Source organism: Lepidothrix coronata, unplaced genomic scaffold (genome assembly GCF_001604755.1).
Source record: "Lepidothrix coronata isolate B3197 unplaced genomic scaffold, Lepidothrix_coronata-1.0 Scaffold0, whole genome shotgun sequence".
NCBI classification, from domain to species: domain Eukaryota; kingdom Metazoa; phylum Chordata; class Aves; order Passeriformes; family Pipridae; genus Lepidothrix; species Lepidothrix coronata.
This window is the reverse complement of record NW_016690180.1, coordinates 7,002,002-7,019,543: the sequence shown is the minus strand read 5'-3', so window position 1 is coordinate 7,019,543 and position 17,542 is coordinate 7,002,002. Positions and strand designations below refer to the sequence as shown.

Genomic DNA, 17,542 nt, shown 5'->3' with positions numbered 1-17,542 from the left:
TTGGTTATGACTGGCTGCTGCCACCTCTCATCAGGCAACTATTTCTACAATAATGTTTATTTTAATGAATAAAGTGGGAAATTAAAAGAGAATCCGACATCTGGTAGTAGACTAGCCTCAGCAATGCATTTGACTTTCTAAAATTGTGTAGGACACAAACATCATTCTGTTATTTTCATAAAACTCTCAATTAACAAAGCACCCTCAATCCAATTTTGCAAACATTACTTTTCTGCCTGATGAAATGATATCCAAGAAAAAAAGGGGTGGGGGAAAAATCCTTAGGCTATGATCTGTGAACTTTTCTGTCTTGACAGACCACAGTCCCAGTGTTTGCAAGAGAGCAGACAGGTCACAGCAAAATGTAACTTGACCTGAACTTTAACCATCAGCAGTGACATTTACTAAACTATAAAATTTAAAACTAAACAAGAACAAATAGGGAGAAAGGGATTACGAGAGCACCTTCTCCCTGCTGATTTAAAATACAAGACCATGAGAGATCTGCCTCTTATGTTTATACTGTAAGAGCTTGAGTACATATGGTTCTGCTATTGAGATGTTAAGGTGACCAACACAGCAACAGTGTTGCAAGATAAAAGAGGGGTTATTCGAGAGATTTCATTTGTTTAACTCTGCGATACCAGAGGACTGTGTAACTCCATTTTATGTCTGGGCTTGACTGCTTCTTGAAATACAGGATTTCAGCATATTGCATCATCATTAAAACATGTGGAGATTGCTAGCCTGGCATAGGTTGACCATCCAAAATTCAAAGAACAGAATTACAGAAAGGTGGCAATAATTCCTGCTTACCTTGGCAGAGGTGATGCTTGTGCCATCAGATCCAGTACACAGTGTGGTATTTAAAACACACACCAACTTGACAAAAATTACAATAGAATACTTAGAAACTCTTACAAGCAAGCACTCAGATGAACCAAGCAAAATTTTGCAATCTACAGCAAACACCTTAATATTTGTGCCTGTATACTAAAGAAAGACAACTCTCAAAAAACCTCACCAGTTTTCTGTAATAAGGGTGGTGACTAACAAATCTTTTTTTTTCTTCCTTTTTTTTTTTTAAATTTTGACAGTTATTTAATATTCTACCATTTGGGGTTTGCCAGGCTGGGTGTGCTCTGAAAAACAGCAAGAATTTACTCATAATTTTACAACATGATGTCAAAACTTCAAGGTTTGTCAAGGAAGTCACTCATATGAAAAGAAGAAAAAAATTATTTAACCACGCCACATGCACATAAAAGTACCTTTTAAAAAGGTGCCTAATTCTAAAGAAGCCTCTGTTTTCATTTTATTCTTAAAGCAAAGATGTATTTGATGTTAGAAGCATCTTCTAAATGCTATTAAAATTGCATGCTGAAAAAGAATATAAATCATTAATGAAAATCACACCATATCAGTTTCCTGTTGCAGTTGGCTGTCCGCTAACTTGGCAGTGAGACAGTGGCCTGCAGAGCTGCAGGCATATGTCTCATGTTAAAAAACAGAAAAAAAGACTTCATGTTATAAACACTTCAACGAAAATCACTATCCAGTTTGGAGTCAACTGAGACCAGGTGCTAAAGACAAGATAAACAGACAACATATGAAAGTTTAAAAAAAATCCCCAACGCACTGGTTTTCCATTGGCATTGTCTTCTACCATACATTTCAACATACATCACGAAATCTAAATAAAATATCCTTGCATGTGTAGAGAGCAATCAGATTTTTCTCATCTTTAGGAACATAGCTTTTTAACACTGATATTTAAGATATGCCTCCTATTTTTAAAACCTACAAAAAATATGCCCATGCAAATCTAGATATAAAGTAATTCAGAAAACTACTGCAATTTGTCTTCCAAACAATTCACTAGAAAACCCTCCATGTTTCCCAGCTGAGAAATAGCCCAGGAATCCACCCAAGCAGTGACACAAAGCCTGCAGTCAGCGACTGCTCATTTGGCTCACTCATCTTCCACTTGCCATCCACAGATTTTGAACAAAAATGGGAAAAAGCTTTTAGAAAGGTCACAGCAGAAAGGTACTTCGGTCTTGGAGAGCTCAAGGATCCTAAGGGGAGCTGATAAAACTTAGGTCATGTACTCTGCACCTGCAGAGTCAGTGGCTAAAGCGGAGCAGGTCATTGCTTTGGTGCATACCCAATTTCTCCTTGTTTTTGCAGAGATTACAACAAAACCCTTGAATCCTTCTGACTGTTGTGTAAACTAGATTAATATCTCGGGATATGTGATTTTTTTCACCCAATGGCTCTGTTACCATGAAGCCAAGGACTGATGTGTTGCAGCAGTGGCAGCATCTCAGGATTAATTAAACTGCAGAAGCTCCCTACGCAGCCCCTCTCAGACAGTCAAGCAGCAGCTTTGATCCTGTCTTCCCAGTGCTCCTGGCAGAGCGAATGTCACCATCCTCTGGGACTGCTGGCCCACAAATGCTTTCCACTGGGTTGTGTGCAAAACACATTGAGAAAATGATACAGATACTAGGAGATCATCTTACACACACCCTGTTCCAATTAGAGAAGAGTATTTTAGGTGTCTACAAAATCAGCTGGGGCAACAGGAAAAGTCTCCTGAACATCCAACTTTCACTTCAGAATTGGGGAAGAAAATGATCTGGGTTTTCTCTGGCTGCAGTAATAATGCCTGCATGGTGGCAGGATGAAACTATTTAGCTCTAAGAAAACTCTTTCCAACTGTATCGTATCTGCACACCAGCCTGGGAAGGCTCTGCAGGGCAAGGATCACCTCCTTGCTACTGGGGGAGACACAGGGAGCATGGGAGAAAGAGAAAGAAACATTGCCATAATCTGAGTTGACTTTCTTTTTAATCATTTGATTAGAGGCTATTCTATGAGAAAGTTTTTCTTCCTTGAAATTTACCCATGGTGGAAGCAACAGCCACACCACAGCCACACCACACCATCATTTACTGCTCCTCCCTGTATCACAGCAGATTTAGCCCTACACAGACCACACTCTGTGACATTTCTGGCATTTGCCTTCACTATGTAGCTGCAGGCTACAGGACAGAGCAGAATAATCAAACAACACAGCCTACAATCATGCATATAAACAGGCTAACCTGGTGGGAAGAGGTTTTCCTCCTAATTTAAACTGGAGTGCAAAGCTGTCCCACTAACATTAGGCCTGAAAATGACCCTTTAGCATCAGGGACTAGTAGAAGCTAATCAGTATTTCTGAGAGAAGCCTGTTTGGACACTCAAAATGTTTAGAAGGTATTCTCCCACCCTCTGTAACCCTTCTGAACTCTTAACATGAACCGTTTAGCTCAATGTGCTGGTTTGGGCTAGGATACAGTTAATTTTCATCATAGTAGCTGGTATGGGTCTATGTTTTGGATTTGTGCTGAAAACTGGGTTGATAACAGAGGGATGTTTTAGTTCCTGATAAGCAGTGCTTACGCAGAGTCAAGGCCTTTTCTGTTCCCCATACCACTCCACCAGCAGGAGGCTGGAGGTGCAAAAGGACTTGGGAGGGGACACATCTGGGACACCTGACCCCAACTGACCCAAGGGATATTCCAGACCATATGGAGTCATGCTCAGCATAAAGAGCTGGGGGAAGAATGAGGAAGGGGGGGATGTTCAGAAAGATGGCATTTGCCTTCCCAAGTCACCATTAAGCATGATGGACCCTGCTTTCCTGGGGATGGATGAACACCTGCCTGCTCATGGGAAGTGATTAATGAATTCTTTGTTTTGCTTTGCTTGTGCACACAGCTTTTGCTTTACCTCTTACACTGTCTTTATGTCAACCCACAAGTTTTCTCACTTTTACTCTTCTGATTCTCTCACCATCCCACCAGGGAGAAGCGAGCGAGTGGGTGTGTGAGGCTGAGCTGCCAGCTGGGGTTAAACCGCAACAATCAGAAACCTTTGTTTTGGTGGGGAGCTGATGCCTATTTTACTAAACCTACTGGCAGACAGATTTCCACAGATGCCTAGAATCACGGAGCAATCCTTAAACCTGAGTCTAGTACCCAGACATGCAGGAAAGTCACAGCAGGGCCCAGCATTGCTAACACATGGCTCTTATTTTTTGTGCAGATAATATAAATGCTGAGTTCCTGAAGCGTGAACGGGCAAAAGAGAAGCTCTTGAGAAGGCTTGAAGACAGCACAGCTAATTAAAACTTCTCAAATCTTTGTAAACTTAGAAAAGACAATATTTAATTTTGATTTTTCTGTACTTCCCTCAATGATAGCAAGAAACAACTTGGTTGCAGCTTTTTTCATTTTATAGTTCTCAGCATAAATATCTACAGTACATAGGAACACCAGATTAACTCTTCTCTGTCTACGTGTTGCCATTAATAAAGTGTTTAATTTCTTTTCAAGTCATGACTTTTTTTTCCCATCAGTTCTGCTGTGAAACCCATGGATTACTTGGAAATAAGCTATTATTCATGGGAGGGATAGGGCTAGCCTTTCCACTGAACTAATGGAAACTTTAAAGAAAACACTTGTAATAAAAGCATGGAAAATTTAAAATCACTCAGAATTTACTCTTGTATTTTACGTTTTAAACAATGGTATATTTTTCTGAACTGTATGAATGCGTGTGTGTGTGGGGAAATCACTACAGATACCTGAGCTAGACCTCCACTGCGAAGCTGGGAAAGCCCTCTCCTACACAAGGCAGGTGGCACACTCAATCTAAAGGAGCTACATTATAACCTCAGGCAAGGGCTTAATTTCATACCTACCTACCCTTAATATAGCCAGGTTTTGGAAATTGTTGCTCCAAACCATCAGTGAAGAGAAAACCACAACCAAATAAAAGTGAGTATGTCTCCTCTAAGGGAACTGGCTGTTACTGTCTTGGAATGTAAATGTTTATTGCAAAACCAGGATTGATTTTAGGATTAATGATACTTGGGCCACAGTAGCATCAAGGTAATGAAATTATAAACATTCATTAGTATGTAACTTCATTAACATGCAACATCTCCCCCCAAGAAACACGTGCAGAGGACAAGCAGCTGAGACACCATCTATCTAATTCAGTATGGCAATGCCTAAACTTCACAGAATCCCAGAATCTCAGAATAGTGTGGGTTGGAAGGGATCATCTAGTTCCAACTCCTCTCTGCCACAGGCAGGGAACCTTCCACTAGTCCATCACCTCTACCCTGTTCTTCCAAATTCAACCCAAACCTATGAGAAAAAAGCAGAAATAGCTTCCAACTCCTTCCCCCAGAACCCCAAAATTCAGACATATCTCCAGACAAATAAAAGATGAAGAATCTGATCTTATGATTCCCAGTCCCTAAATTTATACATAGGTCTAAAAACGCTACAAGACAGATTTCAGACAGCTTGTACTTCCCCTCCCCAGCCCCAGCCCCCTCTCTTCCCCAATGCAAGACTCTAGACATTAAAAGAACTCTGCATTTCCACTTTGGTCTTTAAACAAAGATTTCTCAGTTTGCTTTTCCCCCTGCATTATACAACACATAGAATTTAGAAAAAGGCGGAAAAGGTCCAGAAATCCATTTTGTGATTAAAACTTTCAGGTTTTAGAAGTTGATAAACAGCAGTTCCTGGCACAAGAGGGTTTCTGCCACACCTGTGCTCAAGAGGATGCAACTGATACCTACAGCCCGGCCAGGTGAGAGGTACTGCATTTGGGCAGCACAGCTGGCTGCCTATGCCTTTGGCTGGGCTGCTGGCCTCCAGAGCACACCATGAAAGGCAGATCTGCTCTACAAAGCTCCCACAGAGATGTGCAGAAAAAGAAGAGAACAGCACAGCTGAAAAAATAAATTTTTTAATTGCTTTGTGGCTCTATTAGCATTGCTTTTGCATGCGTTGCACACAACTCTACACTGACATTTAAGAACTAGATGAACAGATAAGATTATAAGATAAATACACTTTTTTACAGCTTTTTTTTTTTTTTAAACAGCTGCCAAAAAGCCCCACCCCAAAAGCTCCCAAACCCAACATTACGGGAAAAGCATTATTTTCCATTATGTTTTGGTCTATTCTGTTTCCCCTCCAATTTGTAACATTCTGCTGAAATCAGTGATGGAGAACATATGTTCAAGGTAAATCACATCAGGGAGAAATCTTGGAACTGTTACATGAAGTTTTATTACCCAAGGCATTAAGATAGTCTACCACTACACTTACTATTTAACAGTTCCATCAAACACAACAATGCTAATGTACTTTTATATTATTATGCATGCAAAAAATTGTATAATATTTCTTAAAACTCATTGGGTGATTAATGCATTGCATTTTCATTTTAATTAACAGTTCCAGGATATTTTTTAGTGCTTCAATGAAACAGGGTGTTACGTAAATGCAGAATGTTATTGCATAAATATTTTGGAAAACACATGTTCAAGCAACAATAAGGTTGAAAATCCTAACACTCAACGGCCAGGAAATTGGAAGGGCTTACGCTTCTTACACAATATAAGGTTATTCAAGTGCTGCATCTTAAAAGTATTCTGCAGAGGGCTGTAATCATCTAGGCTACCTTAGGGAAACCTAGTGTGGCCAATGGGACAGACAGACCCTGTCTGTCTCTGAGAACTGCTTTCTTTACTGCAGATACTAGTCCAGTTTCACTAGGTAAAACCAAACAGCACAAATATACCCTGTACACCTATGAGCTGCCTCTTTTAGAGGACATTTGCACTAGTTCTGTGAGGTAGTTATATGACTGGAGATTGCCTGTAAGTGTGGACAAGCATTAGTAAGTTTACATTTAACAAGTAAAATAGGAATAGAAGATACCTCGTATAAACCTTTACTTTCACTGATAATTTGACCTCGAAAGTCAAGTTTTCTAAAATTTTACAAGGGTTTTGCATTTTATTTCTCAAGTGACTGTATGGGAACAACAGATAAAACCAACAAAATGTGTATTTCTCAAAACTGCACAACTTCCATGCCTTGCAGAAAAGTGGAAAGCAAAAGGCTGAGGAAGCAGTTCAGAGCCAGAGCTGAGATATGGCTTTGAATTTCAACTTAAACCAACCAAACAGCCTTAGTGCAACGCTGTGATGAAACAAAACCCAAAACATCAGGTACCAGGTGTATCAGGAAGCAGAACACAAAGTCCCCTTTGTTCAAAGACACATAATCACTAGCACCTGAAAATGTAATTCCATGGTTTTCTGCTTCAAGTTCCAAAATGAATCACACAAAGCTGAGAGCACCAGTCCACTTCATCAACTTCAAACTGAGATCCAGAGAAAGTTACTTGCTGAATATCATACAGTCTCATTTACTTCTTAAGTACTTCTTCATCGTGTGTAAGAATAATCGAAACTATATTGTTCTAGTCCTCTGTGGTGTTCAGTCCATACACCGAAAGCAGCCATGGCTCATAGAAAATACAGTATATAATCATGAAATTGAAGACCGTGCTACAACGCACACAGGAGTCAAATGACAGTTACATGGGAAACAGAGTTACTGACATTTCTCAGCTTTGGAGCGTTTGGCTTTGCAGCCTATGTATTATAACTTCTCTGTAGCTTTTTTACAGGGAACAGTGAATTTTTCTATCTGTTGCTATAACCCCAGCTGTCCAATCATGGATTGCCAGCAGGGTTTGAAACTTCAATCTGGAGGTGAGGAGCGAGCCAGCAGTCAGCGTCTTGAACTCACCCAGTAACTGGCCCAGTCTTCTCTCCTGAAACATCCCATTTAACATTCTTCCTATCACTTACCTTGATGGACAGGTTAAAATAAAAGACTGTGAACATTTTACTTTTTCTGATCATGAGTGAGAGATTCCAAGAATTATTGCAATTTTTTTTTAGTCTAATTAACTTTTGTGGCAAGAGCAAAAAAGGCTTTCTCTTGTTTCTGTTTCTTACAGTAAAATGAGGGCAGAATGCTGTAGGTCTGAACCATGATCTGTCCAGATGCATGGCTGTTGCTAACTTGCAGAGCTGGGTTGCCTTTGTGAAAATATGCCAACCAGTATCTGCTAAAAGGAATAGTCAGTCTGTAGCTCATAGAAGTTCTGCTGGTAGCAGGAGATGTCTCAACATTATATCTGTGATTGTACAAAAAGGAGAAACCAGCACCGCTATCTATTCCCTGATTTTCAGCCCTGCTACAGAGTCCTGCTGCACCTCTGAAGGAAAGCCTGTGGATGCTCCTTTGGTTCTGACTTGCTTTGCCTCTCAAGTAGTGAGCAAAGTACCTAAGGTTCAAAGGACAGCAGGCTGTAAAACAGGCCTGGCAAAAGAGAGATCAAGGAGAAGTAAGTAGGTCTAAGGCTGGTCAAGTTTTATTAGTCTTCCCAATTCAACTGTACTGCAAATATAGCAACTGGCAAATTCAGCAAATTCCACTAATGCTAAGAAAGCAAACTGCTGGATGAATAAAGCCTTAAAAACTACCTATGGAGCATTCCTAGAAATTTCATTTTATACTTTGCTCCCAAGAGAATCCTTATTTTTAGTCTTGACAGTAGGTTTAAATTTTGCTTTGCCCTCTCCTATTAATAACTCAAAAAGAACTAAATAAGATGTAAAAATGAAGAATGTTGATGAATCAAAAAAGTATGGAAGCATATTATCATATACTTGTGCAGATAGCACAAACATAGTTGTGCTAAACACATAGGTACAGACAGAAGGATGCAAGGACTCTGGCTTTGTGTTATGCAATTAACTTCCTCACATAACAATGATGTGCTTGGTCTAAAACTACCTGTACTGGGTCTCTCCAGAGCTTCTCTTTGATACTTGACTGAAGTTTTAGAGACTTAAAATCTTTGCATACTTACATTAGGCCCAATGAAGAGAAACTGTGATAAAACTGTGATTTAAAACATCTCGGATCACAGGAGAAAATAGAAAATATGAAAATGGAGATTTAGAAATGACTACACTGCATCCAGTAGAAGACACCACTGAAGTTCTGAGGAAACACCATATAGTGGACAAGATGTACAGTACATATTGAAAAAAAAGGAGAGCAAAAGCCTACAAGAAGCCTGGAATACTGTGGGCACCATGTCCAGGAGTATTAAAATAACAGCACATTGCAAATATGACTGAATATGTCCATTCCTGCAGTAAGTCTTTCAACTATTACAGTGTTTTACACTCAAAGCAACAGCAGACTGGTAAGACCACATCTGTATTTCAAACTAGGAGCAGAACAGTACCAGAATAACCAACAGCAGTATTATTACACTTCCCTGGAGACTCCACACTGAGGCCCATCCTTTGCAAAGGCTTTCAGTTGTAAGCTCCTCTAAACATCTTGATTTCTGTTCATATGCTCACCACCTCAAAGATGACCTGGTCAATGATCTCCTCAGTATTATCAAATACTGAGAAAAACTGATAACAGGAAGTGATGTCCCTTCTGTCACGCTAGACCACCCCGAGCCATAATTCATTCATTTCAAATAAAGTTTTCAATATTTTTTCTCTAAAATTTGACACCAGTAGCAAGAGGCTACGGCTTTCCTGCTCTGTGAGCGCTCACCTAAAAAAAGGCTTATCATGCTATTTTTAAAGGCTAATGTTCATGTTGTTTCAGCAAAAAGCTCAGTGTTGGTTTTAGACACATTTCTTCTTTTATGTCAGACAGGCCAGCTCCTTGTATTCACAAAGCAACTGTGGTTCACTGAACATGCTTCCAGGACTAATTTTGACTTCCCAGGGTCAACTTTACACCAATCAGTAAAAGAAATTGTGGAAAAGATTACCTTACAAAAACACACAAACTTAGCCAATCTTTAACAAAAAGAACAACTTGTAGAGCTTTCATCAGACTCAGCACTCTTCAAGGACAGCCTGTCAGCATTTGGCATATATGAACACGGGAGATGGAACAAAGCTACAGGAAATCCTTTTGCTTACTCATGTACTCTCAGCACCACAGACCAGTCAAGCCATTTTTATACACTTTTCCCAGTTCCCACATTCCCAGTCATCCAATTTCTCACCACACAAGCAGAATCTTACCTGTAATTTTCTGCAACATAGGAGATGGCTCTGGCTCATCACAAATTGCCTTGACTAGGGCCTTTTTCACCTCTTCTTCAGCTGCATCCAGCTCTTTTCCACTTTCGATTTCTCCAACCACAGAATATATGTATACCAGCAAGACAAGGAAGTCCTCACAGGTATAATCATCTTTCGTTCTCTCATTGTAAGACTTGATCATTGGCAACAACTGGTTCAAAACACTGGGCATTTCTGATTCGCCAATAGTCTGAAAAACAAAAGGAAGATCATGTCAGATTGCCTCCGTAGTGCTTGTCAGTTAGTATCAGACATACTCCTGCCTGCACCTGCAAGCCATTATTTCTCATAATAGCAGAGCTCATTTAATAAAACATTGTTCAGTATTCACATTCTCATTAGTCAGCAAATGGTGCTGTAACTTACTTGCTGCTCAGACAGCAAATTTACTAGTTTTCTATAGTTTTCTCTTCAGAACTCATGATAGTAGCACCTTAGCACTTGAAAAGCCTGATGATTAGATCTTCTCCAAGTACCAGTATGATAAGAGGATGGGAGCATCCATTCCTGTGGTATGGGTAGAAAGCACAAGGTCAAACACTTCCTCTAAATTTTGGGCTTCATCCTTGGGCCTGATTTTGTACTGGAGCATTGACTTTAGTTGCAAGCTCTCAGCGTATCTGCAAACCTGACCCTACATTTTCAAGTCAGAAACCCAGAAAATTAGTAACAGAGGGAACCACCTGTGAAGCATGTGGTTTAAGTGACCAGTGTGGTCTCCTACAAGAGCTCTACGACAGATCAAGGACAGAGCAGCAATCATCAGCCTGGCATGGGCCCTGACCCTCTTCTCCCTCAGCCTCCTTCACAGCCCACTCTCCAGCTTCTCAAGCCGTGTAACAGTGGGTTTCTACACCAAAAAGGCCTTCTTTGCTAGGCAGGTCATACTCACTGCCACAGCACATCCATGCTGCAAGGCGAGTAAGGCAAGAGCCATGCAGAAGTGTAGAGAAGTGTGGCTGTGAGGCTGGAAGATGATCATAAAGTGTATATAAGGAGAAGAAGGCTGGCAGACAAAAGGAAGGGAAAACTGAGAGTATGCTGGGATTTCCCAGTAATTGAAATTGCTCTTGCTTCTTCTCATCACTGTGGGAGAGGTCTCCATACAACTTTACTGGAGTTGTAAAAAGGAGACTTCAGACATGAATGCCCTCGAGTGCCATGCTGACATGTCACGTAACACCGAGGCTGGGGTTTAGATCCACTGTGTATGTCTCTGCCAGTCAGAGCAACGCAGTAACTAACTGTACCATCAAACTGCCACCCTCGCTGCCCGCATGTGAATGCGAATTTCATGTGAATGAAATCTTCACATGCTAGTTTTCTGCTGTAGCTTAGTTTGGAGCTCAGCAGTGGGATCAGAGAAGAAGTGGAGCCACTGCAAGGCAAACAGGAGCAACACACTGCTCCTGTGTGGGGAGGGAGGCGTAGGAGAATAGCCTTTGTCTCCCACTGGTACTGATTGCTTTGATCCAACCAAGAGGTCTCCTGCAACACCAGTACCCTGCCCCTTGTCCCGTGATCACCAAAATGATCACCCCGTGAAAACCTGTGGGTCAACTCATAGTGCACAGTGAAAGATCAAATCTCTTGTAATCCAAAGAGTCAAGACTGCAAACATTTATTCTTGACATTTATTCTTAAGTAACTTCACACAGACTAGTCATGGTAAATAGGGACCACAGCCAGCAATATACTCTTCAAATGGAATAACAATAGGTAAATAAAAGACAAATCAAACAAACTAGAAAGAGACATAGGTTTATACAACAGTAAAATCATGCAATAACTTTAGGAACACAGAAACTGCTCCATACAAGACTTCAGAGGTTCCTGGTTCTGGTTGCATTTTGTTTTAGTTGTTCTTTGACAATCTCAGAAACACTAACAAGCATCTCATAAACTGCAGATTTTATACCTACACTGATCCACCATAGATCTTGATCATTAAGAAAGCATGAATTACTCAAGCTCTCAAGAAACTTTTTTCCAGGCTGTGCTATAAGAAACAACACTTCTGCAGACTTTTGCGCCCCACCCTGTTCTTGACATACAAGTTTTGCCATGGACCTATTTTTCATGGGACTTCAGTGTGGTCAGATGCTGTTTCCATTTGAATACAAACCTTAGTGAAGAATTTTCTAACTACCCACATGCTAAACTTAACAGTAAGTGCAATTGCGGACTTGAAGCAGTAAATTACAAAGCTACAGGGGTGAAAAGCATGTGAGAGCCAAAAAGGAACATTCAGAAATTCAGTAGGGGCTGGCACCCTCTGTGTTTGGGCAGGGAGTTTTAAATCACTGCACAGCAAGTCCAAACACTTCCCCGCCTGGGAAGCAAATCTACAGTGTTTGGTACTGGTCTGGCATATGTTGGCAGCTGAGCCGTCCTCAAGACAAGGTTGTCGGTTCCCAAATTTCAACTCAGCCCTGCCTCAGTTCAGTATTACCTGCTCTGTTCTTGAAAAGTGACATCAAATAAATTCTCATCTGTATTTATGTACAATAAATACTAGATCATCCAGATCCTAAAATGGAAAAAGACAATACTTCAAGGAATTCAGAGGTATGCAGCTATCATGAGAATGCCATCCTCAATTAAAAAAAGCCTAATCAGTCCTAAAAATCTAAGAACTGAAGAATAACCTACCTGTGGAGTTATTCTGGAAGAGATGACAAACTTCCATCTACATTAATCTGAATTCAGTTTTATGGAGAGGCAAGGCCTATGCCACATATTATTAAACATCATCTACTGTCTACTGAGCACATCGTCTATTACTCTCCTTCCCTCCCAACACCCAAACTCTACTTCAGTCCATCTCTAAATATCTCATAGCATGCTGCTACACCAACAAAGATGAATTTTTGAAAAAGCTATATTTTACACACAGATTATCCACATGAATGGAGCACTGAGGATGCACATGGTTGCGTAGAACAGCAGTCAACAGCTCCTGCTTGAGGATAGTAGATTCTGCAAGTACACATGTACAGCAGCTATGGCAAACTTCCAAACATACATGATAAAAAAATTGTGCCTAAACTTTCAGGGTGATTTACTATGGGGCAGGCTAAAACTCAACAACTTCAAGTAACAATTGCCACCTCTTATCTTCAAAGTAAAAATGAAAGAGGACAAAAAATTAAAGAGCTGTAATAAACCATTAACTTCAGAATGCATGTAGGGTCTTTCTGGGGTATGAACTTCTCTGGAATGTTTTTCCCTTATCTCTTGGGAAATGGCACCACAGAGGGCTTCAAATGGAACTGCCAAATTTCAGAGGCTATTTTGTCCAAACAGCCCAATTGGACTGGACTGTGCATGAAAAAAATGGGACTTGCAGCTTCACTGCAGAGCATGGCTCCACAGGGAGCTGGGAAATTTGCCTCAAACAAAATCCACTGGCAGATTGTCAGTATCTGGCCACCTCTGATAATTTAGGGGCTCCCCGCACCGCCTAACAATCAATCAATTACCCTGATTGAACAGCCCTAAAACACAAGTTTTAAAAATGTAACTACCCATGACCCAAATTTCCTGCTGGTTATGTTGGCCTCAAGTTAGCCCCATTTGTCTATCACCAAGGGAGCCAATAAAAATAATAAAAACAGGTCAATTCTGAGCTTTCCAAAGGCTATATAAAAACATTAATGCTGCTTAATGCAGAGTCGGCCAAAAGGCCCAAGCTCTAACACCTTCTGCTTGGTTGAATTGTTTGGACATTTTAATGCTATCATCATATATTCTTCAGAATCCAGGGAGAATTTGTGACAGATTTTTTTTGTTGTTTTCCATCTTTTTCCTCCACCCTTCTTAGTTATTTATTTTTAGAACTTAAGCCATGTAATAATTTAGTGTCCCTAAGGGTAAATGAACTGACGTCAATTTGCTGATTTTTGCAAAAGACCTGAGTTTTGGCAGATGAGAGAATAATGAAGAAAGTACAAAATAATTTTTTCAGTTTTAAACACTGAACATGATATTGTGCTACAAAATGACATTTAAAATGTGATTTATTCACATTTTAATGTGAATACGGGACCTAAGAGGAAGTGTAACAAACCCAAGAAAAAACGTTTTGCAATTCTGTGCGAGGTATTATTTTCAATATTAAATAAACCTGTAAGAATCTAAAGTAATATGTATCATTAAATGTACTTTACACAATAGAAAACAGAGCAAGCTTGGGAGGAAGAGAAGAGGAGGGTCAGAGTTTACTTGAATTAACATGTGTCCCTGACAAAACTGAAAAGAGAACTGAGCACTTTAATCCCTGTGCTTCCAGCCCACTGTCCTCAACACATCATTAAAAATATTAAAGCAAAAATCAACTTCAAGCAAGTGGAATTTATTTTCTTTTAAAATCCAGGAGGAAGAAGGAGATAAATCTTTAGAGACTACTTTGCTATGTAAATATTCTAGCGGCTTTCCATTTAGGAAGCAAAACATGTTTAATTCCTTCAGAGGTTGCATGAGTTAACAGAACTTTTTGGAATGGGAACCACACAGCTTTATACAAGTGAAGAATTTTATTGCTGAAAAACACAACTAAAAAACAACCTCATAACCCAACTGCAGGTAACACCAGCAAAAGGATCAGTGGAAACTCACAAGGCCTTGGCTCATTTGCTGCCCCAAGCCCCTGGACCACTCTATTTAATAACAGCTCCTTCTACTGAAAACTTAGGAGGGAAAAGAGTTCTGGAACAAGCAGCTTTCCAAAGTCGATCTATTTGATTTTTCATGTTTTACCTGGGTTTGACTTGTGGTTTCTGATTCTGTCGCACAGCATATTAACTTTCCCACTGCCCAGATGGAGGCAAGAAGATTCTAGCTGCTAAAAGTGACAACGGCAATAAGGGAAAACCTCAAAGGTATGGGAAACTGGCTCAGATATTTTGATGGCAATAGATCTCTGCAGCAATAGTCATATTAGTGAAAACGACAGGCGCTGCCAAACTAAGGAGGAGTCTTAGCTGCCTGCAGCGCTCAGCTGCCCATAAATCAAATGCTGCAGTTCTGTTACTTGTTGTTTTACACTGTTTGGCCATCTGAGATTTGGGGTTGATTGCACATAATTTCCTTATGGGTAAGAAGATGTCTGTACTCCCCAGTCCCAGTAAAACAATAATTTCAAGTATTTAGTTTTCATTAAATGACCTATAAGTGACCAGTGATTTGACACAAAATATCAGTTAAGTATGATCTTACCACTCAAATTATGCTTCACCATATGAAGCTCTAGAAATCATTGTAATTCTTGACTTGGGCAGGTTTTGATAAAAATGTACCTCTACTTTGTCTTCTCTACATATCTGTAGGGTATGATTGAAGAATAAGCAACCCAAAACAGAGCACAAAAAATGAAGGTCTTCAAAGTACTACACTCTCACCATTAGGGAACACCTCAATCTGTCTGAATAGAGCATCCAGTTATTCAGACACGCTATTTTACATAACCAATATCTTGCAGGAAATGAGTTTGCACATCTGTAAAGTTTTAGTCTCAAACTTATGTTTCTAGCTGGGCTGACAAAGTGTAACCTTGCAGGGGGGAGGAGCAACCTTTAGCCTTAGGGGAAAGCAGACAAAGCATCCAGGGAACTCACAGCAGATTGACAGTGGAGGTGTAAGATGCTGGCAGTAAATGGCTGCTTCCAGTAAAAAAAGAAGTGTAAGCCATTAAAGATCAGGAGAAAGATCACATCGCCTTTTGTTGGGGACCAGAACAGCTTTATGACTTGCCTCTGCCAAGTCCAAGAGACTGCATCCTCCTCTCTTTAATGGCAGCGTCTGCCTATTCACTTGATAGACGATACAGAAACTAAGAACACACATATAAAGAACACAGTGGAGAACTAAACCGCTAGTGAGAGACACAGGAAACAGTAAAAGCATCTAGGACCTGTCTCCTCTGTCATTACTTTTAATGACTCTTCTGTCTTTTAATGAAATATGGAGCCAATTCTATCTCTGAATCCTTTTCTGCATTTATCACCCCTCCGAACATTGTCCAAGGATCTATATTCTCAGAACTGTAGAGATAATTTCCAGGCACCCCTTGTAGACAGACAGTGTCTTAAAATTCTACCATAAACAAATAAAAAAAAAAAAAAGGAAAAGAGTAAGCTTTTCAGAAGCTATTTTTAACCTGGCTCATGCTGTCAAAGGCACAGATTCACATTCATCCTACGTGCATGCTCTCCCAGTTGGCCTTCATTCTCGCCTTCCACTCACCACAGCACCCTCTTCCTTCTGCGCCTACTGAAGTGTTTCTGTGCCTGTGCACTAAAACAAATCATTTTAACCATACTGGTTCTCTACTTGGGTTTACTGCTTGGCCATAGAAAAACTTAAACTAGCCATGAAGGCCAAGAATTGGACTGCTTCCTTATGCAACAGTGCTGGCTTAAAGTCTATGTGAACTAGAATTTAAGGCTGCCAAGAGATAAAAGAAAAATATATAAATAATCACCTGCTCTTTGGATGACTTCTTCAATATACTGTCAATGGCCAGAAGCTTAATTGGTGTCTATCAGTCAACATGACAGACATCAAAAGTCCTTTGATATACCTTCTGAATATCTAACCAGGACGTTAGCACTTACTGCAGAACACAGTGACAAGCCAAAGGCAAGAAAAATTTACTGACAACATAAGGCTTTTTAAAAGCACAACATTTGTAAGCTCTTCTGGTCAGAGATATTTTTTTAACGTGTCTTGCATAATTCCAGAAACACAGCACTGACACTTAACAGCTAATATGTGATAACAACAAAAGTATTTAAAACAAGCTGTTCAACCCCTATCATTTCTAAAACCAAAACAAAAGCAAAGCCCAAGACAGTTCTTTCAGCCAATAACTCCCTAGCCCATGATCATGACCTAAGCAATTGGATTCCAGCTATAACCCACAGCCAAAGTAGTATAATCCAGTATTTTTCTTTAACCTAATTTCCTTAGGACATAGAAGAAATTATAGTTTGAACAACATAATTAAGATTTCCTCTTAACACCTTTCTCCTGTCTCTACTGAGCACAACAGTTTCCTGTTTTCAATCATCTTGGAACTTCTTCAGTTAGTTTTGTATCTTGTGCTACAAGAAGCAGATTCAGTCACTATGTCAGAACTGCAAGACTTATACATACATTTTGAGAAAATTCAAATGTCCACTGATATCTGATCTTCCACAGCACAGAAATCACCTCATTGCAGTGAGTTATGCTGTCTGGCAATGTATCATTACATCACATGGTGAGTTTTTCCCTCTCTCTCTTTGGAGACCATCTAAGTGTACAGCTGTGTGAAGATATTTTAATGGGTTCATGGGGGCTCAGCAACAAGAGCATACTGAAAAAAGGATATTTAGCAAGTCTGGATTTTATTAGACAAAGCCATGCAAGGATAAGGACAATTTTACTTAAATCACCTCATGTCTGACATAAGAGACTCATCAGCAGGTTAAAAAGGGAATA

The 17,542-nt window shown here is 40.0% G+C and overlaps 1 protein-coding gene across 1 annotated transcript in view; it reads right to left on the bottom strand.

The window, feature by feature from the left end:
- SCFD2 (sec1 family domain containing 2) overlaps window positions 1–17,542 on the bottom strand; it is a 191,039-nt gene that overhangs the window by 95,582 nt on the left and 77,915 nt on the right. Inside the window, exon 5 of the mRNA XM_017819778.1 lies at window positions 10,001–10,250. Coding sequence (XP_017675267.1) covers window positions 10,001–10,250 — 250 coding nt within the window. The remainder of the gene's footprint in view (window positions 1–10,000; window positions 10,251–17,542) is intronic.